The 27,460-nt window shown below is 49.4% G+C and overlaps 2 protein-coding genes across 3 annotated transcripts; one reads left to right on the forward strand and one right to left on the reverse strand.

Moving 5' to 3' along the window:
• Positions 1 to 3,463: 3,463 nt before the first annotated feature.
• Positions 3,464 to 19,195, reverse strand: SEC22C (SEC22 homolog C, vesicle trafficking protein; the record flags this gene model as incomplete). Of its 2 annotated transcripts, XM_081105600.1 has the most annotated exons (6): positions 3,464 to 5,195; positions 7,359 to 7,424; positions 8,806 to 8,924; positions 11,007 to 11,186; positions 11,949 to 12,112; positions 15,985 to 16,166. In XM_081105600.1, 6 exons carry the CDS (start codon positions 16,164 to 16,166, stop codon positions 4,995 to 4,997), a joined length of 912 nt encoding a protein of 303 aa, XP_080961726.1. In that variant the 3' UTR covers positions 3,464 to 4,994. The 2 variants fall into 2 exon arrangements, with proteins under 2 accessions (XP_080961726.1, XP_080961727.1); XM_081105601.1 differs by lacking the exons at positions 3,464 to 5,195; positions 7,359 to 7,424 and adding an exon at positions 19,056 to 19,195 and having other exon boundaries at positions 8,420 to 8,924; positions 15,985 to 16,193.
• Positions 19,196 to 20,699: 1,504 nt separating this feature from the next.
• SS18L2 (SS18 like 2) lies at positions 20,700 to 24,614 on the forward strand. Its single transcript, XM_081105602.1, has 3 exons — positions 20,700 to 21,604; positions 21,865 to 21,941; positions 24,333 to 24,614. The coding sequence occupies exons 1-3, from the start codon at positions 21,536 to 21,538 to the stop codon at positions 24,418 to 24,420; spliced, it is 234 nt and encodes a 77-aa protein (XP_080961728.1). The 5' UTR covers positions 20,700 to 21,535; the 3' UTR covers positions 24,421 to 24,614.
• The last annotated feature ends 2,846 nt before the right edge of the window (positions 24,615 to 27,460 follow it).

A 27,460-nucleotide genomic window follows, 5' to 3' on the forward strand; every position in this document is an offset into this window, starting at 1 on the left:
CAAGGTCTTTCTGCAGCCAGAGTCTGGGATTAGGGCTGAAGACTCTTGGGGTCCTTGCACCTGCCTAGACTCCACTGGACAAGAGGACCTGAATTTTCCTTCTCACAACTCACCCCCCTCCATTGTGCCAGGCCCCGGAAAGTGGGCCCATAACTCAGAATCTTTCACACAAATACAGACACACGAGTTAATAAGCACCTTGGATTTATTCTCCCCCCACGCCTGAAGCCACCTCATGTAATGTACATATACACAGTATATAATGCCATACAACATTCTCCACATACATGAACACAAGTTTAGGCTTCACTACTGTGCGGAAGTTTGTTAAAAGTATCCATCATTTGGTCAAAATAGGTCTTTGTTATTACATGGAAACAGTAAGCATTCAAAAGGAATATGTGAAGTGGGTGCCCTGGCCCAGTCAGCCTCAGTCATTTATGCTCTTAATAGAAAAGTCCATTAAACAAAACAGAATCCTGGGGGTCATGTGAATAACGCATTAAACACTACTTCTGAAGCAACCCCAGGATCACACAGGCGTAAAGGGGAGGGAAGGTCATATGTACCAAGCACAGGTTGGAGGGACAGAATGGATTTGGTAAGTTTACCCTAAATACAAGGCGCTTGTGGGCAACAGCCCCGCCGTCGTCGGTACACACAGCCAGATGTTTCCATATCCGGCCATTCCCAGATTTTACTGACAAGCCCGTTTCCACAGGTTCCCTGCCAATGACGTTGCCCCAGCAACAGAATTTGACATCACTGCTCCCACACGGGAAAAGCAGAGCGCTCCTCGTTTGGGGGCAGACCTTGAGGTTTGGTCTCTGGGTCTCTAGGACAGGTCTCAACGACTACCAGCAGACCCCCCCTCCCGCCCCCCTGAATCCTGGAGGACCCAACACCCATGGTGCCAAGGCTCTGAGCCTGGAAGGCAGAGGGGCCAGGTCCAGGGGGCGGAAGAGAGGCCGCTACCTTTCTGGGGGTGGAGAATGAGGGCATTCACATGGCAGTGCCATAAAATGCCCCTTTTAGTAAAGGCCAGAAGACAGGGCTGTGCTGCGCCACCTGAAGCAGGCACAGAATCTCTGTGAACTCACAGCCGTCCTCCTGCCCACCAGGGATGGGGTCGCCCAGCATCCTCCTCCACTGCGCCTCCTCCACTGGCGCCTCAGGAGAGCACGCCAGGGGAGAGGCTGAGGTTACCACATCTCCCGGATGAGGACACGGGCCGGTGTCGTGTCGCTTCCCCAGCCTCACCCCTCAAGGGCACTCCTGCTCTCTCCTGCTCCTCCTCTATGAACACTCAGGGCATAGGCGGAGCTCCCCTGCACCTGGGCAGGACTCCGTGCAGGAGCAATGGAATGTGAGCCGTCAGAGCGGGCGCACGTCTGGTCGCAGCCAATACCCCCATCGCTGCCGGTCCTCAGGCCTCGCCCGTGTTGACTGAGCCAGCGGCGGGTTCTCTGGGGGCCACCTGTCCTCCAGTTACAGTGAGCGGCCGACTCCTTAGAGGAACGACCAATGGCAGCCCGGGATGGGGGTGCAACCCGCAGCCTCCACGTGCCAAGGGGCAGCTGCCATCTTCCAGCAGACAGAGAGCCCCCAGCTCTGATCCCTCCCCCCCTGCTTCCCGCGCCCCAAATGGCCAGCCTGGCTGGTGGTCGTCTCTGACCCTGAGCAGTGCTCACCACCGAAGCGATGCTTCCCTCCGAGGCCAGACCCCCAGGAGCGTGCTGAAGCTCCTTGGGGTACACAGCCCGTGGCGCACCCTCTCTGAAGCTCCTGCACGCACCCTACCAGTTACAATGAAAGGTGCCCTTCCCCTCCCTCCAGGGTCCAGTGTCAGGCTCTGTGGCCGGGCTGGCGTGTGGGGCAGAGGTGGAGAGGAGGGGAGAACTGGAGAAGGGCATCTGGGAAAAGAATGGAGCTCAAGGTGAGGTTGACAGAAATGATGATGAAATGTTTTCGTTTCAGCACTCCTCCAAACCCCCTTCTCACAGCCCTCAAAGATCTTTAAAATGCTGGGCCCTGACTCAGTGCCTGTCAACAGGGTTCGCATTCCTCCTGCCACAGGCAGAGGGGCCTCTAGTACCAGAGGGAATCCCGCCCAAAGGTGCCGACTATCTCCGCTCAGGAAAAGGACCTGGTCACAGCCAGGCTCGCGGGGGCACGGAGAGCAACAGAGTCCCGGTGCCTCCCCCATGGCACCCAGGGGAGGGGAACCCTGCTCGGGAGCCCGAGCCACATTCCCGCCCGGACACCCGACAGGACACAACACTGACGCTCCTGCTCTCGCAGCAGCCGATACCTGAAGGCACTTGTGAGGTTTCATTTCATCTTGTCCCCGACCTCACCCTGCGAGGGGGGTGGGGCAGGTGGCCTTTAACCACTGGGAAACCAGAGGTGGTGGGCCGGCCCTGACTCCGTGGTGGAGTGAGAGTAACTACAGCCACGTGCAGCCAGCTTTCTGGCAGTGAGGGTGACACGGGCAGCGGGGGGGGGGGGGGGGGGGGGGGGGACGGGAGGGGGGGCGGGGGGCGGGGGGAGAGGGAAAGGGGCCTCAAAACTTCAGGCCTGGACCAAGTCACCCCTGAACTGGGATTTCCCTTGGACGAAATCTCACGTCCTTCTTTCCTCTCAGCAGTTTCCCCCTCCAGTGGGCTGAGGCCTCTCTCCGCTGGATTTCAGTTAAGCAATGTCTGTGTGGTCATGCGTTTGTGCTGCTTGGCTGGTCCTCTTCTCCCTTTAACTTGCAAAGGAACCCTCAAACCCCAAGACCACAGTCACTCAAGTGTGGAGACCATGGGGGCCAATGCAGGGAGCACTCCCAGGAGGGGGACCCCTCAGCACAGCCTGCCATGCTTGCTGGGGCGCTCCCAGGAGGGGGACCCCTCAGCACAGCCTGCCATGCTTGCTGGGGCGCTCCCAGGAGCGGGACCCCTCAGCACAGCCTGCCATGCTTGCTGGGGCATTCCCAGGAGGGGGACCCCTCAAGCACAGCCTGCCATGCTTGCTGGGGCATTCCCAGGAGGGGGACCCCTCAGCACTGTCTGCCATGCTTGCTGGGGTGCTCCCAGGAGGGGGACCACTCAGCACAGTCTGCCATGCTTGCTGGGACGCTCCCAGGAGGGGACCCCACAGCACAGTCTGCCATGCTTGCTGGAAGTGGGTCACAGGCTCAGACGCTCAAGGCCTCTGGGGCCCGGGGCTGCAGGGCAAGCGCATGGGCTCGAAAAGAAAACAAGTCATTCGTAAGCTGTTCTACCAACTTTTACAGCTTCTTTGTGCTTCTACCATAGAAGTTTGTGTCTCGCCTCCTTGGCTTCCCCTCTATTTCGCCATCTCCTCAAAACGATCTCCCAGAAAGGCTGAGCATTCACCTGTGGATGTGCCAGAATTATGCAGATCCAAAATCAACAGAGCGACAACGCTGAAGTTTCCATCGGAGGGTGTTGCCAGTAGGACTTTCATATCCAGATATTTTATTTGAATAAAAATAGAAAATTCCATTATAAGAAAATAAAATCACTCTGGCAACAGTTCCCCAACAGTTCCCAGCCACACACACTTGTTTTTCTTAAAGTGATACCAAGGTAGCTCAGTAGCAACACACCACCAGGAATAACCAAGGACAGCAAATCCACTGAAACAATATCCTTGCCTTCTCCTGTGCCCAATACCTCTTGCACTGCTTTTCAACTTATAAAAACTACCAAAATAGGATTTTTTTTTAACTTATCAAGACTACATAATTCCACTCAAAGTATCCCATGCAACTGTGGCTGAGCTATTCGGATCCCAGGCTTCTACCAACAACAATCTAGGGGCAGCTTCCACACTGGCTCCTGGATGGCACTAGACAAGCTAAGATCGGACTCACAGCCACGTTGGGGAAAACGATGATCACTCAGTATTTTGACAGTGAGATAAAGAAAAGGTTTTCTGAGCACAGGGTTAATGCTATATTTGTAAAGTTTTTAAAAAGTTAACACCTACCTAACTCTTATTCATAAAAAAATGAGGCCCTTGATCCAACTAAGATGCCTGGGAAAGGTGGAGAGGAGTGATTAATTTGGGAGGTCTTCTGGGAACAGGTACACAGAGTCAAGTGTTCATCATTAAAATGACAGGCCCCAGCTGCCACGTACGTGCAAGGCTGCCGGCAACAGCCTCTCCCACCAGCGTCCGAAAAGTGCGCCCGTGGGAATCCGTGTGGCTCCCCTGCTCCAGTTCTGGACCCATGGCAAGGAATCTTGCTCAATTAATTTTTTAAAATATTCAGATATGCCCTGCACAAAACATACAAAACATTGCCGTACCCACACTGTCCCACCACCATACAAGGTTATATTTATAAATTAAATAAACTGAGCTTTCTTAACCATTTTCTCAGCTTAAGTCTGTCCTTACCCTAAATGTAGATAAGTTCAATTTATATCCAAAATATATTTAACGGTTCTAAAAGTATCATATTGATAACTATCCTGTTATCAAAAATGTAAACAAAATTTATGTTGCTTAATTCATGAACCATATTTTTTAAGTCTTTAATTCACCCTGTACTGACCCTCAAAAAACCTAATCAAGTCACATTTAGACTAAAACGCTGATAAGGATTTGAACGCGGTTCCTCAGAGACAACTGCCTATCACTAAAACTAACACTACTGAATCTAGTGGTTTATTGCATCATTCGGTTTAAAAGACCAAAAGAATCCCCTTCTGGTCCTCCAATACGCTCTGTCTGAATTCAGCCCAGCGCCTGCTGTCCTAGGTAAACGTCCGAACTGGAGAGCCGGCGGTAACGCTCAGCTCGAAACGGGGCCTGGGCATCGAGCGACCCCGCGCCTCCACTGCACCTGTCAGAAGTCCCCAGTCTCGCTCAGTCCCGTCTGGTCAAAATGAACTTCAAGGATGGAAACTGGCGGTGAAGTCGAGAAGCCAAAAGGGAAACACAGATGACCCGCATGTGGTAACAAAAGGGCCCGCTCCTCACACTCCACAGTCAGCCGGCTTCTCCTGGAGCTGCCGCGTCAGGATCTGGTGCGAAGAGAGAGAAGCCACGCCCACGTGGAAGAGGATCTGCCAGAGGTTCCTCAGCCCGTGCAGGTACACGTTGCCCAGGCAAATGAAGAGCAGCATCACCACCACCTTCGTCGTCCTGGCCGGACTGTAGACCAGGTACAGGTAGCACTGAAATGACAGCAGGAGGGGAGGTCCAATCGGGCGGTGAAATGGCCACGGGCCAGGTGCCAGATTCACTTCTCACACCTGCCACGTGCGTCATTTCACCCACGTTAACTTATTAAACCGAATTCATCACAACGAGGCTGCCACTCGCTGGGTAAGTCACTGTTCGCCACTGGCGGGAAGTGGAGATTTGGAAGAGAGAAGGAAAGTGAAACAGGTATCACAGGAGGAATCAGAACATCGCACTCCTGAAAGAAGCTTAGGAAATACAGACAGAAATGCAGAGGAAGAAGAGAGGGGGGTCAGGGGCAGACCGCCAGGCCAGGACACGCGACCAGCCTGACTGGCCTCCCAGTGCCGTTTCCCGCAGGGGCTCATGGCAGGTGAGAAAGGCGGTGAGCGGAGCTATGCTTTTCCCCGCTTAGCGCTTCCTGAGTTACAGGCCCACAGGGTCTGCTGTCCCCCAGACAGCTCCCTTATCGCATCCTCAAAAGCCTCTCCTGTCGGAGATGGGAAGGTCTCAGCGGGGAGAGGGACTGATATTTTGTGTCGGGCTCTCACGTGGAAAAGAGGCTGTTCTTATTCTACAAAAGGTGGAAAGAGCTTCTTGCTTTGATGTTAAAAAAAAAAAAAAGTACATTCTCAAAACACAGGGCAATCTGACCAAGGCTTAGCTCAGGGGGAGGGAGAGATCCCCGTGGAAAGAGCTAACAAATGAGAAGGCAGTTGCAGGACTGGAGGGGGGGGGCGGGTTGTAAGATCCCGCAGCCTGAAACGCAGCTCCACAAACCGTCCACAGGCAACACACATGGTTCCGAGACTTGTTTCTAAAGTTTGAGGGCATTTTATATTTTGGGCTGAAAATTTCTTTTTGCACAATCATGAAATTCTTTAAAAATATACCATTTAGGGTGTGGAAGAGAGAGGACGTACCCTAAGAACAGAAATTTTAATTTTAAAAAAAAACTTGAAGATGAGAAAGTATTGGCCTGGCTCGTCATGAACAAAAATAGATACAGAGGCAGAGCTGCCTCGAACAGACTGTCAAACTACAGCAGGAAGTGTCGGGGAGGGTGGGAGGGCAGGAGGGGGGTGGGTAAGAGATCAACCAAAGGACTTGTATGTATGCATATAAGCATAACCAATGGACATAAGACACTGGGGGGTAGGGGAGGCCAGGGGATTGTCAAGGGCAGGGGGAAAAAAAAGGAGACATATGTAATACTCTTTGTAATACTTTAAGCAATAAAAAAAATAATAATAAATTTTAAAAAAAAGATGAGAAAGTATTAAATCCTAGCCCAGTGGAGGACAAGTGAAGAGAATCACAGCCAGGTTTTTACTGGAATTAACTCTGCGTTTGGAGATTCAAAAGCTCCTTTTTACTCCACCCCTTACATATGCATCTTATCTGAAAATAACTAAATAATAATCAAGGCTCTCTGATGTTATAATTTTTGTTTCATTCCCTAAGGGCAGATTTGAGTCAGATAGTACTACTATTTTTTTAATATACTTTTATTGATTTCAGAGAAGAAAGGAGAGGGAGAGAGAGAAACATCAATGATGAGAGAATCATTGATCGGCTGCCTCCTGCATGCCCCACACTGGGGATCGAGCCCACAGCCTGGGTATGTGCCCTTGACCGGAATCAAACCCGGGACCTTTCAGTCTGCAGGCTGATACTCTATCCACTGAGTCAAACTGGCCAGGGCAGTACTACTATTTAACACACTTTTTACCTCTCCTTGTTTTACAAACACACATGCAGCCGCAGCCGCGACCTCTGCAGAAGGACGTTTCTGCACTTGGGCTGTCCAACAACAACAGGAGGCAAGGCCCTGCTGCAGCCAGGCAGGCCCCGCCCAGCCCCTGCCATCGCATCCCTCCCTCCCTGGAGGCAGGGCCACATCCCTGCTCTGACACCATGGAAGGCCCTGCAGCCCAGCGTTCCCTAGCTGAGCCCAAAGTTCTCGCTAGGTTAAATCAGAGGTAAGGGCAGGATGGGCCCAGGGTCTGTCCGCTAAGAGCCGGCGTTGTCATGATTTGAACCCAGGCCTTGGTGGAATAAAATTAGAATCTAGAAACGTGTTGATGGTTCCAACCAAAGAACAAAATAAGGCTATGGGTTTAACCCACTCAGCACACTATCAACAGTTCACTCACCTGGAAAATGCAGGCTACGAAAGGAATAAGAAAAGCCAGAATATTTCCAACTTCCTCATGGGTAACCTAAAACAAATAGGAGGAACACAAGAAAAGGAATATTTAGGTGAAAGGAAACACTATCCGGTCTGGCATGGGTGACACCACACAATCCCTGGCTGGGTGAGACACGAGTCCCTGTTTATGTATCAACCGGGGGTTGATATGCAATCGTCTTCAATGACCTGGGCACACTGTGCACCCTCCCTACGCATCTGTACTCAGCCCTCAACCTGAAATGCCCCCAACAACCTCGCCCCCTCTCAAAATCCTCCCCATCTGTCAATACCAAGCTTTCCCTAATTCCTCCCATGGCCAGGTACTGCGCCTCCTCAGTGACATCACCATACTCTGCTCTGTGCCCATGGGGCAGGGACTGTCTCTTAACCATCGTGTTGGCCAGGCACCAGTTCTGGCGTGTACAGACATTGGTAAGTAACAGGTTATGAGTCATCATAAACAACAGGAGTGGGAACCACACCACACATGGCCAAAGACAGGATGCGGTAAAAGGCAGCCACCGCTCTTGTAGCACAGGCCTGCTGCCATTCCCCCAACGGGCCGGCCTGCGTCAGGGCCCTGAGACTCAACAGCAGCCATGCCTCAGACTTCAGCCATCACGCACTTGGGCATGAGCACTGTGGCTCTGTCTTTGAAAGTAATACCTGCTTACGCTCATGATGATTCTAGACTCTTATAAAGTGTTTGAAATATTTCAAAATTTAAAAACAGTATTTAAAAACATTAGACTAGAAAGGTGCTTTGAGAGGAGCAGACTGGAAAGTCAACTCCCTGGTGACAGTTTTTGACAAGGACACAGAGAAGTGGGATCTGCATGATATCAATCAGTATAGATCAGGGGTGGGCAAACTTTGTGACTCGAGGGCCACAATGGGTTCTTAAACTGGACCGGAGGGCCGGAACAAAAGCATGGGTGGAGTGTGTGTGTGAACTAATATAAATTCAAAGTAAACATCATTACATAAAAGGGTACAGTCTTTTTTTTTTTTTTTAGTTTTATTCATTTCAAACGGGCCGGATCCGGCCCGCGGGCCGTAGTTTGCCCACGGCTGCTCTAGACTCAAACTTCTGCCCAGCATAGACAACCCAGCCTGTAGTGATTCCGGGGGTCCCAAGGGCCACGGGGGCCGGACTCCCTTGTACCAAGTTGTCCATTTCTCACCAGTATCCCAAAGGCCCCTTTGGCTTCTTAGAAAAATGATACGAAAGAGCACGTTTCATATTTGTTCAACTTACTACAAAGAATAAAATTAGAAATAAAAATTTTATTTGAATTTTAAGGCCTTAGTACATAATAACCTTATAAATAAAACATGTGTTTCAGTTATAAGGTTATCGGTTCCCTCCACCACGTGTCCTTCCATTTAACCTGGAAAGAAAAGGTTACCTGTAAAGAATGCTCTGCAAGGTGAATGCCACGAATGAGATTCAGAGCCGCGCACATGATGTTGAGGACAAGGGAGAGGACACCCAGGGCCGTCACTGGTTCCATTCGGAAACTAGGAGCTTCACAATTAAAACAAAGACAGTAAGTGTCTAGTGAAAATGCCTTCTACATGAAAGGAAATAAATGAAGACATGACCTAGACCTCCACTAATGACAGGTTATGCTAAACATGCATGTTCAGTTAAAAAGCAGCTGTAGTTAGAAGGGGAAGGGCAAGAAATGACAGGCAGAATGGATCTGGGAATCTAGGGGAGTGTCCTCAATGGCCACGTGACAATGTCTCGAGACGTTCTGGATGGTCACACTGGGGAGAGGCCATTGCTGGCACCCACTGGGCAGAGGCGATGAATGCTCCTACACATCCTGCAATCCACAAGCCGGCCCCACAACAAAGCACTACCCAGTACAAGACGGGAGCCCACATGACACTGAATGTTGTCCTTGTCAGAAAAGAGCGGAGCATTTTACAAGCTGAGAGTCGATGTGTGTGAGAGAAATGCTCTCAGAAACTGACAGCTAATTCACAAATAGAGCCATACCGGCAAACTGCTTTAAGTCAGGATTTCTCTTGCTGTGCTCTTTCTAAATCACCCTTCCCTGTCCTTTTATCTCTGACATACACGGCCATGTACACGCACACACAGACAGCTTGCTGCAACCCCACTGATGCCTATTGTTAGTGTTAGGGTCTCCGCCGACCAAGTCAATGTTCCTGTTAGAACAGAATGTGCTCCCTGCACAGGTTCTAGCCTCAGGACAACAGGGTGAGCCAAACCACAGTAAAATGTCCGAGAAGGATAGGCAAGTATTTGCTCCTCTTGTCTAAGTGGTTAAAAAACAAAACTTATATTACAAAGTTACCCCATCTCAGATACGGCAAAGGAGGGGTTCAACCAGCCAGTCTTCCTTCCCAACATAAATTACAACTGACTGACTAGCCTGAGAGCCAATCCAGGAATTTGTTGGTCAAAACATTCAATTAAAACACAAAGTTAAGCCAAAAGCATGAACACTTTTAATATACAACTTTTAAAGTTCAAGCAATGAGTTTAGTATAAAAGTTAAAATAATTAGATTTTTGTAGTATAGATAGCTCTTTCTTTCAGAGCAAAATTCAGCTCTTCACCATTACGAAATTCTTACAATGTAAATATCCACCTTAACTAAGAGCAGGTTTAATTGTGTATAACTGTAAACAAGGAATGCTGCCCTGGTTTGGCTCAGTGGATAGAGCGTCGGCCTGCAGACTGAAGGGTCCCAGGTTCGATTCCGGTCAAGGGCATGTACCTTGGTTGCAGGCACATCCCCAGTAGGGGGTGTGCAGGAAGCAGCTGATCGATGTTTCTCTCTCATCGATGTTTCTAACTCTCTATTGCTCTCCCTTCTTCTCTGTGAAAAATCCATAAAATATATTATAAAAAAACAAACAAGGAATGCTAACAATCATGCTTCATTATATGTCAGGCATTGAGTGTAATGCCAGACCGTCAGAGAATGCCAGGGCATGTGATCACATTCATTAACACCTCGTTCATCAGATAAGGACTCAGGTGTCCGCAGGGAGAGAGGGAGGCCCCCAGTTCTCACGGAGAACCAGACAGTGAGAGCAACAGAAGCCCGGCTCAGGCCCTGCCCACACTCGTCCCATAGCCCTCCGGCCCTCCATCGAGGAGAACGGGGTCTCTCAGTGGAGACTCGCAGTATTTCACTAAGTGATGAGATAAAGATTCATTGTCAAAGGAATAAAGATAGATAAAGAACAGATAGCTAGATGGATGGATGGATGGAGAGAGAGACAGACAGACAGGTGTACAAATCTGTACAAGTGACTTCCAGGAAAAGAGAATGAACCTCCTTGACAACATTCAAACCTGTAGACTTCATCCTGGTTAAGAAAACAATCTGCCAAGTCACTCTTTTCCGGAAATTCATCATAAGAGTCACCTCCCCTCAGATCAACTCACTGTTATAACTGTCAAGTTTCTTAAAATGGCCACCCAGGAAATATATTAATATACAAGATATTTCCACCACCCCCCCTCCAAAAAATAACACCTTCCTAGTGAAAGAATTCAATGTCCCTTTGAAATATATAATATCCCCTCACCTGCAGCAACCTCCGAGAACAGCAGGCCACTTACCGGGCTCCAGGGGCATCTGCGTGTGGCCGTTCATCACCCCATTTGCCATATCTGGGTCCTCCAGAGTGAGAGCCGCTGGAGGCTGGAACTCCAGCTCCTCCTGGATCTTTTCTAAGCTGCTCCCCAACTGAGCAGAGGTCACATGGTTAAAATGCCACTTCACTTTCTGAATGATGCTGTCTGCAACAAGAGAGCGCCCCGAGTTGAGCATTTTCTTCACAACGGGTGTTATAAGACAATACGGACAAAGTGAACGTTACATTTCCAATCAGGCGAATGTCAGCCAGGCTCTCCAGAGTGTCGAGTTATACATACAGGTCACGTGCTCCCTCCATGGCAGGACTAGTCATGCCAACCCCTCCAGAGCAGAGTGACTGAAATTCACCTCAGTGACAAGGGGGCCGGGGGAAGAGGACTTGATTCTTAGCTCAGCCACTTGTGACAGTATAATCCTAACAACTCACAGAATATTTCTAAGCTTAAAAAATGGGGATGGTTATTCTCGACCTGGTTATCTAAAGAAAAGGCATGTGAGAAAAAAATTATACATGAACGTGAATGTGCTGTGCCAACCAGGATTATGTATTTGAAAGGCATTGGTTTTCATTCTTTTATTTATGTTAGCACTGATTTATTGTCAAGTTTTTGGCCCGTGGGCCACAGTTTGCTGACCCCACTCGCCAGGGCTGTGGTGACTGACCCGTACAGTTCTCACCATCCTTTCAGCTGCCCCAAGGCTCTGGAGAGATGATAAGCCAGAGTGTTAAACCTCGAAGTTCCCAGGCCTCTCCCATCCCCGTAAAATCTCAGGATACACGGCTATTCTCCAGTGATATCTTACCACACCTCCAATGACTTTCCTTGAGGGTCAAAGCCAAATCTAAACTACAAATCTACACACGCCATGAGCGAGAACAGTAAATACAAAAGAGGGTTACAAACCAAATTCCAGAAAGGCGTATGGCCTGGAGGCTAGGCCAATGCAGGTGGTGTCATAGGAAGCTGTGAATTCCCACCACAAGGTCTCCAGGAAGCAGAAGGCCATGGCTGCTGGGCACCGGTGGGAGCAGATAGCCATGCAGGCCACATCCCCTGAAGAAGAAAAGCTGAAACAAAAGGGCGACATCTACGTTAGCAAGAGCAGACCCATGGACTCCCCGCCACACCCAGACACAACCTCGCCTCCACTCTGGACCTGCTGGTTGCATAGATGTGTCCTCAGCTAGACCCACCTGGGTCTGCGCCTTTCTTACACTTCCTCTGAAATGTACAGCGGTATCTGCCATTACTCATATCCGAAGGTGCAGGTTCCATTAGAGGGAAGTAGCCTCAGACTTCTCTGCATCTTAGAGGAAAATGATTTTCTTTTTTAATCTACATCGAAAGGTGTTCTAACCCTGACTCAGACGGGCATCCTGAAATGACACCTACTCCTTTCAGGCTGTCACGCTATTATTTCAAGTTCTGGGGACTCTACTCCCCTTTCTGTGTTGCCTCCTGACTCCCACTCATTGTGGGACTTCTCCTCCAGTGTTTGTCACTTTCGCTGACTGCTCGTCACTGTGGAGCCTGCTTTCTCCCGGGGGACTCCCTTGAGGCCTGACTTGAGGCTCACTCTTCATGAGGGTCTGCATTTGCCTTGGCCTGATGCTCCCATGTCATCAGTGTGGAACCGACACTGATATTTGAACCGTGGCTTAGGAATTCCTAGCCTGTGGGGAATATAAAGTATAAGCTCAGCCCTAGCTGGGTTGGCTCAGTGGTTACAGCGTCGGCCTGCGGACTGAAAGGCCCAGGGTTCAATTCCGGTCAAGGGCACATACCAGTTGCAAGCTTGATCCCCAGCTTGGTGGGGGTGCATGTGGGAGGCAACCAATCGATGTGTCTCTCTCACATCAATGTTTCTCTCTGTCTCTTCCCCTCCTTTCTGCTCTCTCTAAAAATAAATGGAAAAATATCCTTGAGTGAGGATTAACAAATAAAACAAAACAAAACAAAAAGGTATAAACTCAGACTCTAATCTGACGCAAGGCACAAGAGCAGGGTTTCGATTTCTTAGGTGAGATTTTATATATTCTTCCCATTCAAAGCCAAAGAGAGATGAGTTACCCCTACATTGGTGAGCAGACTATTTCTCCCCTATCATTGCTCTAGGGTTGCACCCTGACAAGAACCCGTCTTTACGCATGGGTCTTATTCCAACTCCTCACTTTACATACAAAGGCCTCTCCCTTTATGATGCAGAAACTTGACCCTGAGTTCACTATGACTGTTCACCCAGGAGGCTCAGTGCCAGCTCACACACTGCCCACGTGGACATTCTGTTCCCCTGCATTTCTGCATTTCTGGCACCTTGGGATTTCTTTCTTTCAAGCTCAGCTACACATTTAAATTTATTTATATATCCCCAGCTGGTTTCGCTCAGTGGTAGAGCGTCGGCCTGCGAACTGAAGGGTCCTGGGTGCAATTCTGGTCAGGGCACATGCCCAGGTTGCAGGCTCAATCCCCAGTGGGGGGTGTGCAGGAGGCTACCAATCAATGATTCTCTCATCATTGATGTTTCTCTCTCTCTCTCCCTCTCCCTTCCTCTCTGAAACCAGTAAAAATATTTTTAAAAAATTTATATATATAAATGAATAAATATACCCACATTTCTGGGTGTTTCTGGCAGAAGTGTTTTTAGGTTATATTATCCACCACCTTTTTGTAATTGGAAGTCTATATAAAAACGTTTTCAATTTTTAAACAAGAATGACATCCTCCTCGTATAAGGAATTTTCCAGCAGAGCCTAAGTCTCTAGGCTGAAGTTGTTCCTACTTGAAAGAGGGTCCCTATTTATGGGCTGAATTGTGTCCCCCCCCCCCCCCCCCCCGCAAAAAAAAAATATATTGAAGTCCTAACTCCTAGTACCAGTGAATATGACCTTATTTGGAAATAGCCTTTGTAGCAGTAATCCAGGCAAAATGAGGTCATAATGGATTAAGGCATAATGGGTTAGGGTGGGCCTTCATCCAACGACTGGTGTGAAATCTGGTCACAGAGACCGAAGGAAGAAGCCCATGTAATCACAGAGGCAGAGACTGCACGAGGCTTCTGCAAGACAGAGTGACGACGACTGCTGGCAACCACCAGAAGGTGCTAGAGAGGCACGGGAAGGATTCTTCCTTAGAGCCTGAGAGGGGCGCGCCCTGCTGACACCCTGACTCCAGACTTCTGGCCTCCTGAACCGTGAGAGAACACATTTCTGTTGTTTTAAGGCAGTGTGTGGTCATTTGTTATGACAACCCTAGGAAAGTAATTCAACTCCTTAACTACAAAATAAGCTATGATACTGCTCCCCTGGAAGGGAAAAAGTCTGTTTCCTCTGTGAAAACGGTGACTATTAAATGCAAAGACAAATGAGTAGAAGGTTTTATACTCCGCTTTTGAAAAAACTGAAACGCCCAGAGTTTCATTTGAAGCCATGGACTTTTTTCCTAACAGAGAAAGGCATGCTGTTTTCGGTCCAGCTCGAAGCTCCCACCGAATGTCATTATCACAGCACGGGCTTCCAGAGGAAGGAGTCACGGGCATGGCGGGCGGGCGCAGGGCTGGCTCCTGAGCACCCACTGCCCACACCACAGGGTGACAGCTGCACGTGCCTGCCGCCTGGAACCCTCTTCGGGCCCCATCCCTTCTCACCTGACTCCACCACCGAGCCTGGAGTCAGGCCTGGACTTTTCCTTTTTGTTTTTCTGAGTCTGAGACTGAATTCCACTGAAAGGATCCCACCTTATCAGGTCAACTAGAAATTCACTGTTCAAGGGAGCAAAAGGCACTTGGGAGCAAAAGAAGGCCTAAATCAGTGGTTCTCAACCTGTGGGTCGCGACCCCTTTGGCGGTCGAACAACCCTTTCACAGGGGTCGCCTAAGACCATCCTGCATATCAGATATTTACATGACGATTCATAACAGTAGCAACATTACAGTTATGAAGTAGCAACGAAAATACTTTTATGGTTGGGTCACAACATGAGGAACTGTATTTAAAGGGCCAGAAGGTTGAGAACCACTGGCCTAAATGATAGAAAACAATGGTGTACAATTATAACCAGCCATTCTGATATTTCAAAACCTGCCTTGCCCTGATCCCTCCATAGAATGGCTTTTTGCTCTGAGACCTAGAATAAGAAATGATAAAAACCATGAGGATCAGGCCCTGTATCATATTTAGTAATTATTTCTCTTGTTCACTCATTATACTTTAAGCCTCTTGAGGAGAGGGACTTATTTTTCATTGTTGGGCTCCTGGCACGTAACTAAATTTTTTAAATTTAAACGTTTTTCAACAAGTTAAAAAATTTAAAAAGCAAAACCTGAAGGCAAGAACTCTTAAGTCTTTTTTCTTAATTTTTTGGCTTTCTGACACTCCGTTTTCTTCCCTGCCATTTTAATCTAGTATCTCTTCCCTCTTCACCCTTTTTCCAACCCCTGCATCCAGTGTAGAAAAATCTCCAATACTAGAAGCATGAAAACTAGTTGAAGGTGGGTCTCCTGATGCCCACGGGCATGCCACTAACAGAAGCAGCAGGTGCAGCAGCAATGCTGAAGGCCCCCTAACTCTATTGTGCGCACACACAACCTCCGACCACTGTCTGATGCTAGATCTACTTTTTTTTTTAAATGTTTTTATTGATTTTTAGAGAGAAAGGAAGGGAGAGGGATAGAGAGAAACAATGGTGAGGGAGAAACATCATGGATCGGCTGCCTCCTGCACACCCCCTTCTGGAGATCGAGCCCACAACCCAGGCATGTGTCCTGATTGGAAATCGAACCACAATCTCTCGGTTTCTGGGTCGACACCCAACCACTGAACCACACCGGCCAGGCTAGGTCTCCTTTTAACAGGCCATGTGATCTGCATAACGTTACCCGAACATATGACAGAAGTAGCCCCGGCTTTGCCGATGTTCTGGGAAAGTGAACATGCTTGCTTACTGTATACTGAGGTCACGTCCTCGTGCAGAACCTCGACCTGGATACTGGGCCAGTCGCAAGGCTAAAGTCTTGAGCCGTCTCCTGATTTCCAGAAACTCTTGGGTGTGGTAGAAGTCAGTGGAGGCCGAGAGGGGCAGTCCATCCCTCACCCTTACCACACAGGCAAAGAGGATCATGGACATGGTCCGCAAGAGAAGTCATGAGGACACCTGAGGGAAGCAAGGTCACCTTGTTACTGAGGACCAGATGACGGTGCCAGAGACCCCCGCCCTCGAAATGTGCGCTCCATTTCACCCTCACCCCCATCACTGCGAATGTTGCTTCTCTTATTTCCCTGGCTGTCACTCCCAATTTTCCTCCCTCCATTATCCTCCGTGCCTCTTCTTTTCTTGTAATCCTCCTGTTCCTTTTCTCTAATGAATCTCTCCCTTTCCAAAATTAAACCAACCAGGATGAGGTGGAAAGGAACAGAGAAGCAAGGAGGCAGGGGCAGAGGGCTCAGGAGCAACGGCAATGACAATGGGTAGCTGGACACAGGTAGCAAGATGACTCCAAAGGGGCAGGGTGTGCCTGATGCTGAAGGGCAGGCATGGGGTGCAGGGACTGGTGCATTTCAGGTCACCCAGGGAGGTGGGTGCTGAGCAGCTTAGGGATCCCAAGCATCTAACCTAAAGGAGGTAGAAAGGAGAGCAGAGGGCAAAGAAGGAGCTGAGAGAGCACAGCAGGTCCTCCGGAATGTCTGCAAATCCTTCATACAGGGCCAGTCTTCAAAATGATGACTGCGCTCCTGCAGATGGTTAACAGAAATCACTTAGCGAATCACTTAGGAAGATACGCAATATTTGGCCTTGATATGTGAACACCATTAAGAAACAAAGGAAACAGATTCTGAGCCGTCACGGTGCCTTTGGCAAATTAGAACAAGGTACTTCCCCGGTAGAAGCAGCCTGGGCCAGTTCTGCTGACAGAGCCTGGCTGGGTTTTAGCCCCATCTGTGAACTCGGCAGGTGCTTGTACAGGGCATCGCATGCACATCTGCACGCGGCAGCCCCGCAACCCGGGGTTAGTGAGGCGGCCACTGCAGCTTGAGCAGGTCTTTCCACTCCCCCACACATCCCGTCTCACAGCTCCTGTTTTCGAGAGGATGTGAATAGGTTCACACACTGGTGGGCTTTTCTTCCAAGGAACTCTAGACACGGAACCTTTTCGGCACCTCAGTTCCTGGGAGCGGTAGGAAAGGGGAGCCCCCAGGATGCACACCACTCTCGTCACTTCTGTGCCTATTCTTCGTCTATATCTGCCACTTTTCTGACCTCCCCATATCCAAACCCACGTCAAGGCCTGTCTCCAATCCACCCTTTCCATGCGACCCTCTCAGACTGAGGTACGACTCAATTTGATAAAATATTTTAATCTGCCTCCCCCATTTCCTAAATCCTCTTCTCAGCTCTATTTATAAACTGCTCATGTCACAGAGAATCCCTTTTCCACCAGCAAAAACGTTGTGCCTAGCTAGAGGCCACCCTGGTTCCCCAAGTTTTTTTTATTTTTCCTCTCCCCTTTACCCTTAACCCTCTCCCGGAGAAATGACCAGGCTTGGCGAAATGGTAACTTAACCAGGCAAAACAAGTTGCATTTGGCACACAAATATTCAAACACAAGTTTTCACCATAAGGCGGACTGCCTAATCCTCATATACACAATACAGAAAACAAAACTGAGTCATGTCACCCTTACTGAATTCACTCTCCGTCACGGGACTTAAGATTTGTAGATCATGAAGGCGCCTCCGTTCCACTTTGCTTGGGGATGGGGTGGGGAGGAGGGTAGAGGTCAACTGTCAATTGCTAAGAGCTAAGGAAAGGAGGGGACTGAACGTGATAGCAACGAATATTATACACCAGGCGCTGTGCTAGAAACTCTTCCACTGATAATGTTATTTAGTGCTCATGACTACGAAGTAGGCACGATCTGCACTGGACAGGTGTGAACAGTGTAGCTGCGAGGCTCAAGTGGTAGAGCCAGGATTCAAACCCGGATTTTATTACTCAAAATACTCGAAAGCCTATAGTCTTTCCACTACACTATTGCTTCTCAAATCCAATCTTTGGTATTACCGCTACTCTGTTTCTCTCAAACAATTCCTTCCCCTAGGGCCGTGGTCGGCAAACTGCGGCTCGCGAGCCACATGCGGCTCTTTGGCCCCTTGAGTGTGGCTCTTCCTAAACCTTAGGAGTGTCCTAATTAAGTTAATAACAATGTACCTACCTATATAGTTTAAGTTTAAAAAATTTGGCTCTCAAAAGAAATTTCAATCGTTGTCCTGTTGATATTTGGCTCTGCTGACTAATGAGTTTGCCGACCACTGCCCTAGGGCACTGATACTCAAAACTAATCACAGACCTGTTCGTAGGCACCTGTTGCAACGGCTCCTTACTTATTGTATGACTTTATTCTGTCTGACCATGTCGCAAACGTCACCACTTACTCTTCAACACTTGTGATATTCTTTTTGTGGCTTTGGTTTCTCCAATCCTAATTCTCCCCCGGGGTGCTTTCTCTCTCTGGCTCTGGAGGTCCGGATGTAAGCTTAACAATGGACACACAAGTACACCACCTCTCCTACACCCGGTGTTCAGAAAAGCTGGTCCAGTACAGACACGATCTGGTAAACCAAATCTTACAAGATCTGCACGCCAAGGGAAGTCTGCTATTAAAACTAAACGATACTCCTGGCATGAGTTTTGTGGGTAATTAAGGAAATAACCGCCCGCTCTCTCTTTTGGACACACCCATCTCCTCCCACCGGAAGCGGCGCTCGGTACGCATCTGACAGCTGACAGTTCTGCAGGTGCGCGCCTAGGAGGGTCCCAGTCTGGAGAGCGGCGGGCATCAGGAAGGGAGACCGGCGATACCGGGAAGCCCCGCAGAGCCCGGTGGGGCTAAGGCTGGGCCTGCCGGAGGGGCGGGCCCGGAATCGCCTCCACCTCCAGGCCCGCCCTGCGCCACACCGAGTCCGCCTGCTGTCGGCTAACGGGCCGCTGCGCCCGCCTCCGCCCGCAAGCCCTCACCTCTCCCGGACGGCGGCCTCCGGGAGTCAGCAGCCTCCCTCCGCGCCGCCGAGCCACCCGCCGCCTCGTCCGCTACCTTAGCCCCCAGGGCAGACCCAGCCCAGGTCACTGGTAGCCCAGGCGCAGGTAGGGGACAGTGCGCATGCGCGCGTCTTCAACTCCCATTCGCTGCTGCTAAGCAACAGTCGCACCCGAACCGACCAATCCTGGCGTGACTCCGCCGCCCTTCCCGGCTGGGTTAAGAATGAAGTGGTTCTTAAAGGGCCGCGACCCACAGGGAGGGGGGGCGTGGCTGGGCGCGCGCCTCCCAACTCTCTTCCCTTTCCCCGCGCTCACCCGCAGGGTCCGAGGTCCAGGCCTGTATTTCCCGAGCCGGGAAGTGGCAGGAGGCCTCACGGTCCAAGCTCGGTTCCTGCCGGAGTAGCAAACAGCACTGACGCGCCGAGGCGAGGAGGTTCGGCGTGAAGGCGCAGCGCGCTCCGGGCGTGGGTTCCGACGTCCGCACGGCTGGGCGGCCGGCCCGAGATAGGCAAACCAAAGAGCACAGCCTCCTGCCAGCCTGGAAGAGATGCCAAAGTCTAGGGACACACCCCGGTCCGGGTCGGAGGCTCTCACAGATGGGCTCCAGGGAGACTGGGCAGCAGAGTTCACCCATTTTTTCTTTCAAACAGTTCTGAGCACCTGCCGTGTGCCAGGCACTATGCCAGGCACTGCGCCCATGGCGAGGAACTCCTGACACTGAAAACTACGCGAAGAGCGGAGGGCAGAGTGAGAGCACCCATCAAGCAATTACACCACACGTGTTTAGATACAAACTGAGATATGCGCTCTTCAGGGAGGAGCAAGCTTTTTTTTTTTAATGAGAATTTACAGCGTCTTCTGGCCTGGACTTTGTTGTCCGGTGATGCCTCTCTGAGAACGTGACACTGGCTTAGTAGCTACCAGGACAAAAAGGAAAAGAGCGTTTCAGACAGAAGGGAACGGGATCCCGTAGGAAGGACTCTGTGTGCAAGGCAACGGGACTCCTTGAGGGATGACAAGAAGATGGGGAGCACATGGGGAGTTAGTATGTAATAGGCACAGAATTTTAGTTGGACAAGATGACACATGGTGGAAATCAATGGTGGTGATAGTTGCACAACAGTATAAATGTATGTACTAAGTGCCACTGAATTGTACATTTCAACATGGTTAGATGGTAAATTTTATGTTATGTCTATGTTGCCACAAAAAAAGAGAGAAATGAAATTCTGACTTTAGAGAGTAAAGGAGTAAAGTGAGAGCCACTAGGGAGACTGGAAGAGGTAAGACCAGGTGGGATCTTGTAGGCCATGGTAGACGGTTTAGGGCAGTGGGATACTGAACAGGTTTGCATTTTGTAAAAATCACTTTGGCTGCTTGACGTTAAGACCCAAATGGAAGCTGTGGTCAGACCAGGTGGGAAGCCAATGCAGTCATCTGGGTAAGAGAGGATGAAGCTGGAGCTTGGACCAGAGCGAGGCTGATGAGGAAGAGAACTAGGCAGCGTGCAGAGAAGTGTATGAGCAAAATCAACAGGACTTGGTGATGAAGGATGTGAAAAAGTGACAAGAATGATGCCACTGTTCAGCCTTGAGAGAATGGGTGGGTGGTGGAGGGACTCGTAGATATGGGAGCACTGGAGAAAGATCTGATTTTGGAGAGAAGATTGGTCCTCAGTTCCACCTTAGACAAGCTGAATTTGAGTCACCTTTGAGACTCCTAATTGGGATGTCAATGTTGTCAATTGAGTATACAGGTTGCAGTTCAATGTAAAAAAACAAACACAAAAACCAAGAGAGAGTAAATGATAGAGTCCAAGTCGACCTCCAGGGGAGCCTGCCCCCTGGTACTCATGCCTTGTGTAAACCTCATAAAGCATTATTATTGCCGAAAGAACAAACAGGTATATATATATATGTGAGTTTGTCCCTCCGCAAATCATAAAGCTCAGCAGTGTTTTCCTTGGCCCTGCGGGGATTTGGTTTGGAAGGAGACAGTGCCCAGGGTTCCCCTCCAGGCGCAAACTGGAGGCACGAGAGTGATATGGGAAGAGGAGTGGACTTGGCCGAGCCAGCTTCCTGGGTTCCAGCCCCGATTCTCGAGTGACCCAGGCGCGGTGCTCCTGCCTACAGACTACAGAGGGTTAAAAAGCCAGCGCTGCTGCCGGCCCCGCCCCAAGCTCGCTTCCCAGTCTGCGCAACCGCGAAGGATCAGCCCGCAACAGCTGGACCCCGAGGCCCAGGCCCCGAGGGACGCCTAGCGTCACTCTTGCGTGTCCAATCACAGATGACGCTCCGCCTGTTCCCGCCTTCTAAGTGGGAGGACCAATCAACATCGAGAGCTAACCCCGACCTTCCCAGGGTTCCTGCCGCGGAGTGTGTGGAGCTGCTGGTTGGCTCTGCTCTGGCGGCGCGGGGGTTTCCGGGGCCTGGGACCCGGTTCCGACCTGGCTTCCCGGGATGTCGGTGGCCTTCGTACCGGACTGGCTGCGAGGCAAGGCGCAAGTCAATCAGGAGACCATCCAGCGGGTGAGCGCTAACGCGGACCAAGGGGAGGGGTTTCCAGCCGAGGACCGCTTCAAGGGCCGCCGGTGCGGGAAGCTTCCCGGGGTGGCGGCATCCCCGCCGACACCGTGCGCCTGGGTGTGGACTCTGGGGTCGGGGTGAGAGGGAAACCAAGTCAGCAGAGGCGCCGGGGCAGGACAGCCTGGCACGGGGCCGTGAGGCTGCGGGCAGGTTCCTTCACGCCGTGGTGTCGTGTGGCACTGACCCCTCCTCTGATCTTGCAGCTCCTGGAGGAGAATGACCAGCTGATCCGCTGTATCGTGGAGTATCAGAACAAAGGCCGGGCGAACGAGTGCGTCCAGTAAGTCCCCCGCTCCCCCCCTTACTCTTTTTTTTTAAAATATATTTTTATTGATTTCAGAGAGGGAGAGAGAGGGAGTTAGAAACATCAATGAATGAGAGAGAATCATGGATCGGCTGCCTCCTGCACGCCCCCTACTGGGGATCAAGCCCACAACCCGGGCATGTGCCCTGGACCGGAATCGAACCCGGGACCCTTCAGTCCGCGGGGCGATGCTTTATCCACTGACCCAAACCGGCCAGGGCCCTCCCCTCACTTTTGAGTGGCGTGGAGGCCTGTGTGGTGACACAGCCGCTGTCCCGAGCTCTTCCGGGGAGGATCAGGGCGGTGGCCTGCCTGCCCAGCACCGTGGGACTGCACCCTGTGAAGCCTGGAGTCAGAGGCGGCACCCGCTTCCAAACCTGAGTTAGGCTCATGGCAAAGCCTTCGTCACCCGAAGCCATGCCAGCTGCTGACAGCGGGGATGGGGAGGGAAGCACGTGGAAAGGTAGTCTTAGGAGATGATACTGGCCGCTGCTTTCTCTTTTCTGCTTTTAGGGTACGTGTATGAAAGCAGGGAACAGTGACACAAGGAAGGGCTTAGGGTGGGAGAAGCTACAGGAGAGAGCCTGGGCGGGGCTGCTGTGGCTCCCTGGAAAGTCAGAGAAAAGGGGCCTCGGAGACACATTCCCGGGCTGGCCTGGGGTGAGCTGCCACTGCCCATTGCTCCCGCAGTTGCAAGTCTCTTGGGGACCCTAACAGTTTAGGAGAGGCAGCCTGAGAGGAAATAAAGGGGTGGCCGTGCTCCTGGGAGCGCGTGGTGGTGGCGGCGGCTGTCTTATGATGGATCCCCGGCGGCTCACCCTTTTTCTGCTCAGTTGGGTGGGGTCCGACCATTTGGTTGCTAAGTTCCCTCCCATTTCTAACTTTGCAACGTTAACACACAAAGACCAATGAAAGATGTCTAAGTTAAGCCAGAGGTAAATTTTGTACAGTAATTTAATGTGCTCTAGTGAGAGGAAATAGTCTGTTTTCTAAATGTCATCCAGGAATTATGCCGTTTATTATAGAAAAATACATTATTTCATTGTTACTGAAGTCATAGTTAAGAAAGCCATGCTCTTCCCACCCCCCGCCCCCCCCCCCCCCAAAAAATCACCTACAATCCTTCACTGAACAGCTCAGTGGAATAGTAGAGATAATCCGTCTTTGGATACGTTTTTACATTTGACTCTGGTATTTGGTCATTTGCTTTTTTGCAGCTTATAGTAAATTGGTAGTTTGCTTTTTTTGCAGTTCGTAGTAAACACTCCCATTTTTCTACATGAGAAAGAGATGCAAAGCATTCCGTTTGGTGCAGTGATTCTCAGCCCCTGGGTAAGAAAGTTATCCAGGTCTCCTGGTGGGCTTTTTCACATCGCGCCCGCCATGCCTCCTGCTTCCTAGTCTGGCTGTTCTTCCTTGGCAGGGAGCTCGACTCCCTGGCTGAGAATCGCTCCGATAGGAAGCACTCGTGGAGGTATTCCATCCCTGCTTTTACGTTTGTTCAGGTATTTTGTAAGTCCTCTGAGTACCAGGAACTGTCTTAGCTACTGGGGAATCGGGACCAAAACAGTAGCTCTGCAGGCGTGGAGCTTACCTTCTGTGTAGCAGGTGCCACAGAGAAACCTCATTTATTTGGCTACCAGTGCAGATGCCAACCCAACCAGAGGAGATGGTATAATTAAGCACATGCTAATAACTCTTTGAATAAGAATGAAGTGTGGGTAAGTGGGGGGCAGGGTGCTGTGTCACACCAGGTGTCTCTGATGTGACACTGGAGGAGATACCTGAGGTGAGGGAGCCAGCTGTGCAGTAAGTGAGGCAGAGCATGAGGTGGAAAAGCCCCCAGGCTGAGTGTGCTCCATGTCTTTAAATGTCAGCAAGGGTGCCGCTGTACGCAGAACTCAGTGAGCAAAGGGAAAATGGTAGAAGATGAGATCAGAGAGGCAACTAGAGGCCCTGATCTTGTAGGGCCTTGTGGGCCACGAGAAGGGCTCAGCTTTGCTCAGAATGAGATGGGAGCCTTTGAAAAGTACTAAACAGAGATACGACATGATCTTAAATTGCACAGTGATCACTCAGGCTGTTATGTGGAGAACAGAGTAGGGGTACAGAGATAGAGCACAGGGACCAGTTTAGGAGTTTGGTTCAATACCATAGTCTAGAGAGGTGCCTATGGAAATGAGTGAGAACAGGTAAGATTCTGGATATATTTTCCTTGAAAGTTTGAGTGGCTAAAACAAGTTGGTGGCTAACACTGACTCATCAGTCAGTGGATGAGCCTTTCCATAGAGTAGGTAAATTCTCTTCCAGTTGTTTGTTCACGTTCAGTAAAAACAAGACTAATTTTTGCCTGTTTTTCACCTGTAGGTACCAGCATGTGCTACACAGAAATCTCATTTATTTGGCTACCATTGCAGATGCCAACCCAACCAGTCCTTCAAAAGTGATGGAATGATCTTCCAGGTGGCTGTCGTGAGGAGTAATCGAAAGTAATACATCTCCTATGAAACAGGCAGGATCTTTACCAACTCCACTGCTGAAAACATGAAGGAAATCTCTGTGTCTCTTTTAAGTGTGAAAATGTGAAGAACTAAAATAACTGTATTTCCATGTAAATATTTATTTTAATAATTAAGCAGAGTCCCTCAAGTTGCCTCCAGGTGTTTTCTTTCTTGAAATAGGTGTGTTTGTTCAACAAAGATGTCATGGGCTTCTTCAAGCCTGCCTTCTTAGGTTCAGCCTGAAGAGGAACCTGCGCAGGTGCTTGGCAATCAGGAGGAACTGGTGAGACTCCCGACCGAGAGCCTGCCAGTGGAACATGTAACTGTGACCTCCTTTCTACTAGTTTGTAGTTCTGGACCCCCTGGCCGCTCTGGTCAGGTTGCTTGGAAATAAAGCTTGCCTTTCCACAAAAGACTGATACGGAGGTATAGACATTTTCATGTAATAAGTGTTCCATTTGGTTTTCCAGGAAAACTGTAAGAACTTAAAAATATATGTAACACCCTGGCCAGTTCTGCTCGGTGGTATGAGCTAAGTGTAGTGAACTGGGGGGAACTTAGCTAGGCCTGTTTGCTCCGTATCCCTTGTCTTCAGAGATAAGGATGCTCCTTTGGGTACAGGGAGTGCCCCCCTCATAGGAGATACAAATAACAAGGAACCTGATATGTGATCATCAGGGGAACCGGTGGTGCAGGCAGAAGCAACAGCTATGCAAGGACCCTTCATTCCAACCATTGTTATTTGTCTTGTCAGTCCATTTATAGAGCAGTATGCACATATGTGGTCATCAATTCAATTATAACATGTCCTCATTTGACCAGGCCTGTCTGGGCTCCACAAAAAATGAGTTAGGATCCTATCTGACAGGAAGTGTTTGTGTAGTGGGTTTTTCATATGAATTTAATGAGATTGAAACATCCCCCTAGAGAGAATGAAGCAGCAGACATTTATGAAAACAGCCATGCTTTAAAACAAGTCAGTAGCAAAAAAAAAAAGCCACTTACCTAAAAGGCTAAAAGATGCGTGCTGTATCCACAATTATGGTGGATACATAATTGCCCCAATGGCCATCTCTGTGTGGCCACACACCATTCCTTTCTCCTGGTTACTGGTTCTACCCTAAGCTGATCATGATATCTACCCATTGCCATGGCCATCAGGAGATGGGATTTGAAGCTCATCAAGCCAACCAGAATGTCCCCAGGACTTTTGCTCACTGGTGCTGGCAGGAAAAATGCTTTCCCTTCAGATTGCCAGACTATAACAATGTATGCTTGAAGATACCATGGCCAAGTTCCCTGTTCCACCTGGAGAAAGCCAAAGCCAATCTGATCTTGACTAATATAATGAGGATGTCATTTTAGCAACGTACTCTTTTTTTTTTTTTAAATATATTTTATTGATTTTTTACAGAGAGGAAGGGAGAGGGATAGAGAGTTAGAAACATCGATGAGAGAGAAACATCGATCAGCTGCCTCCCACACATCTCCCACTGGGGGTGTGCCCGCAACCCAGGTACATGCCCTTGACCGGAATCGAACCTGGGACCTTTCAGTCCGCAGGCCGATGCTCTATCCACTGAGCCAAACCGGTTTCGGCGACGTACTCCTTTTTATTTACCCCATGAAATGGTCTACTAATTTTCCACACAAAAAATCTAGGATTTCACAACGTGTGTTTCCAAATTTTCAATATATAGATTTTGTTACCAAGTTCTGGTAATATTTGTTTCTGCATCATGGGTCCCAAGATTCCCTCCAGTTTGATGGTTGGTTGGGAGGACTCACAGGACACAGCATATAAACCACAGTTCTGGTTTATTAGCAAAATAATTCAAAGCTAACTCAGCAAAGGGAAAAGACACAGGACAAAGCCCACAGAAAACCAAGTTTAAACTCCCCTCCCAGCGGAGTGACACAGGGCAAGCTTACTTCAACCAGGGATGAACTGTGTGACCAGTGAGAACTGCCTACCAGGGAAGTTCATTACAGAGTCAGTACCCAAAATTTTTTAAACATTTTTTATTGATTTAATAGAGGAAGGGAGAGGGAGAGATAGAAACATCAATGATGAGAGAATGAGAGATAATCATTGATTGGCTGCCTCCTGCACTCCCCACACTAGGGATCAAACCCACAACCTGTGGATGTGCCCTGACCGAGAATTGAACCCTGACCTCCTAGTTCATAGGTCAACCCTCAACCACTGAGCCACAGGGGTGGAGCAGTACCCAAAATATTTTATTAGAAGCTAGTCACATAAGCATCTTTCTTTTTTTCTTTTAGCCAGCCAGATTCCCCAAAGGAAAGCAGGTGTTGAGCAAAAGTCATAGTGTTTACATAAATAGTTTAGGCATAGTGAGGCACTCTTATTATATAATGAATATTTTCTATAATTGCAGGAAATTGATTACCATTCAAGTTCTTAGATTTCACTCAAAAGCCAACCTTGTAAGCAGGTCTTTCTAAAGACAGTAGCCTTAGCCGATGATTCTTTCTCATCATTGATGTTTCTATCTCTCTCTTCCTCTCTGAAATCAATAAAAATATATTTAAAATAAATAAAGAAAAAAGAAAGACAGCATGCCCTGTTGGTGTGGCTCAATGGATTGAGCATCAGTCCCATGAACCAAGAGGTTGCTGGTTCGATTCCCAGTTAGGACATGGCTCCACCCTCCAGTGGGGGGCGTGCAGGAGGCAGCAGATCAATGATTCTCTCTCATCATTGATGTTTCTCTCTCTTCCTCTCTGAGACCAGTAAAAATATATTAAAAAATTTTCTTAAATAGTATGAGCAAATAAGGTAGAATTGTGTACCTTCTCACGGGATTCCTTTTCTCTCCTTCACCTCTTTTCTCCCTTCCCTAAGTTATAAAAATGTAAAAGTTACTTTGGGGCGAGGTTGGCGCAGGGATCCCTGCTCGAGGCTGCCTTGTGTATTACGGAGGATATGATGCAAAAAAGGAAACCGGCTATAAAAGCTCTGTGGGCTTA

The sequence above is a fragment of the Myotis nattereri genome, assembly GCF_964212035.1.
Source record: "Myotis nattereri genome assembly, chromosome: 14".
In the NCBI taxonomy this organism is placed as follows: Eukaryota; Metazoa; Chordata; class Mammalia; order Chiroptera; family Vespertilionidae; genus Myotis; species Myotis nattereri.

Excerpts from the sequence above, each read along its gene's own strand:
- SS18L2 (XM_081105602.1), top strand. The coding sequence starts at position 21,536 with ATGTCGGTGGCCTTCGTACCGGACTGGCTGCGAGGCAAGGCGCAAGTC. Across the intron at positions 21,605-21,864 it reads ATCAGGAGACCATCCAGCGG|CTCCTGGAGGAGAATGACCA; the intron begins GTGAGCGCTAAC and ends CTGATCTTGCAG. Across the intron at positions 21,942-24,332 it reads CGGGCGAACGAGTGCGTCCA|GTACCAGCATGTGCTACACA; the intron begins GTAAGTCCCCCG and ends TTTCACCTGTAG.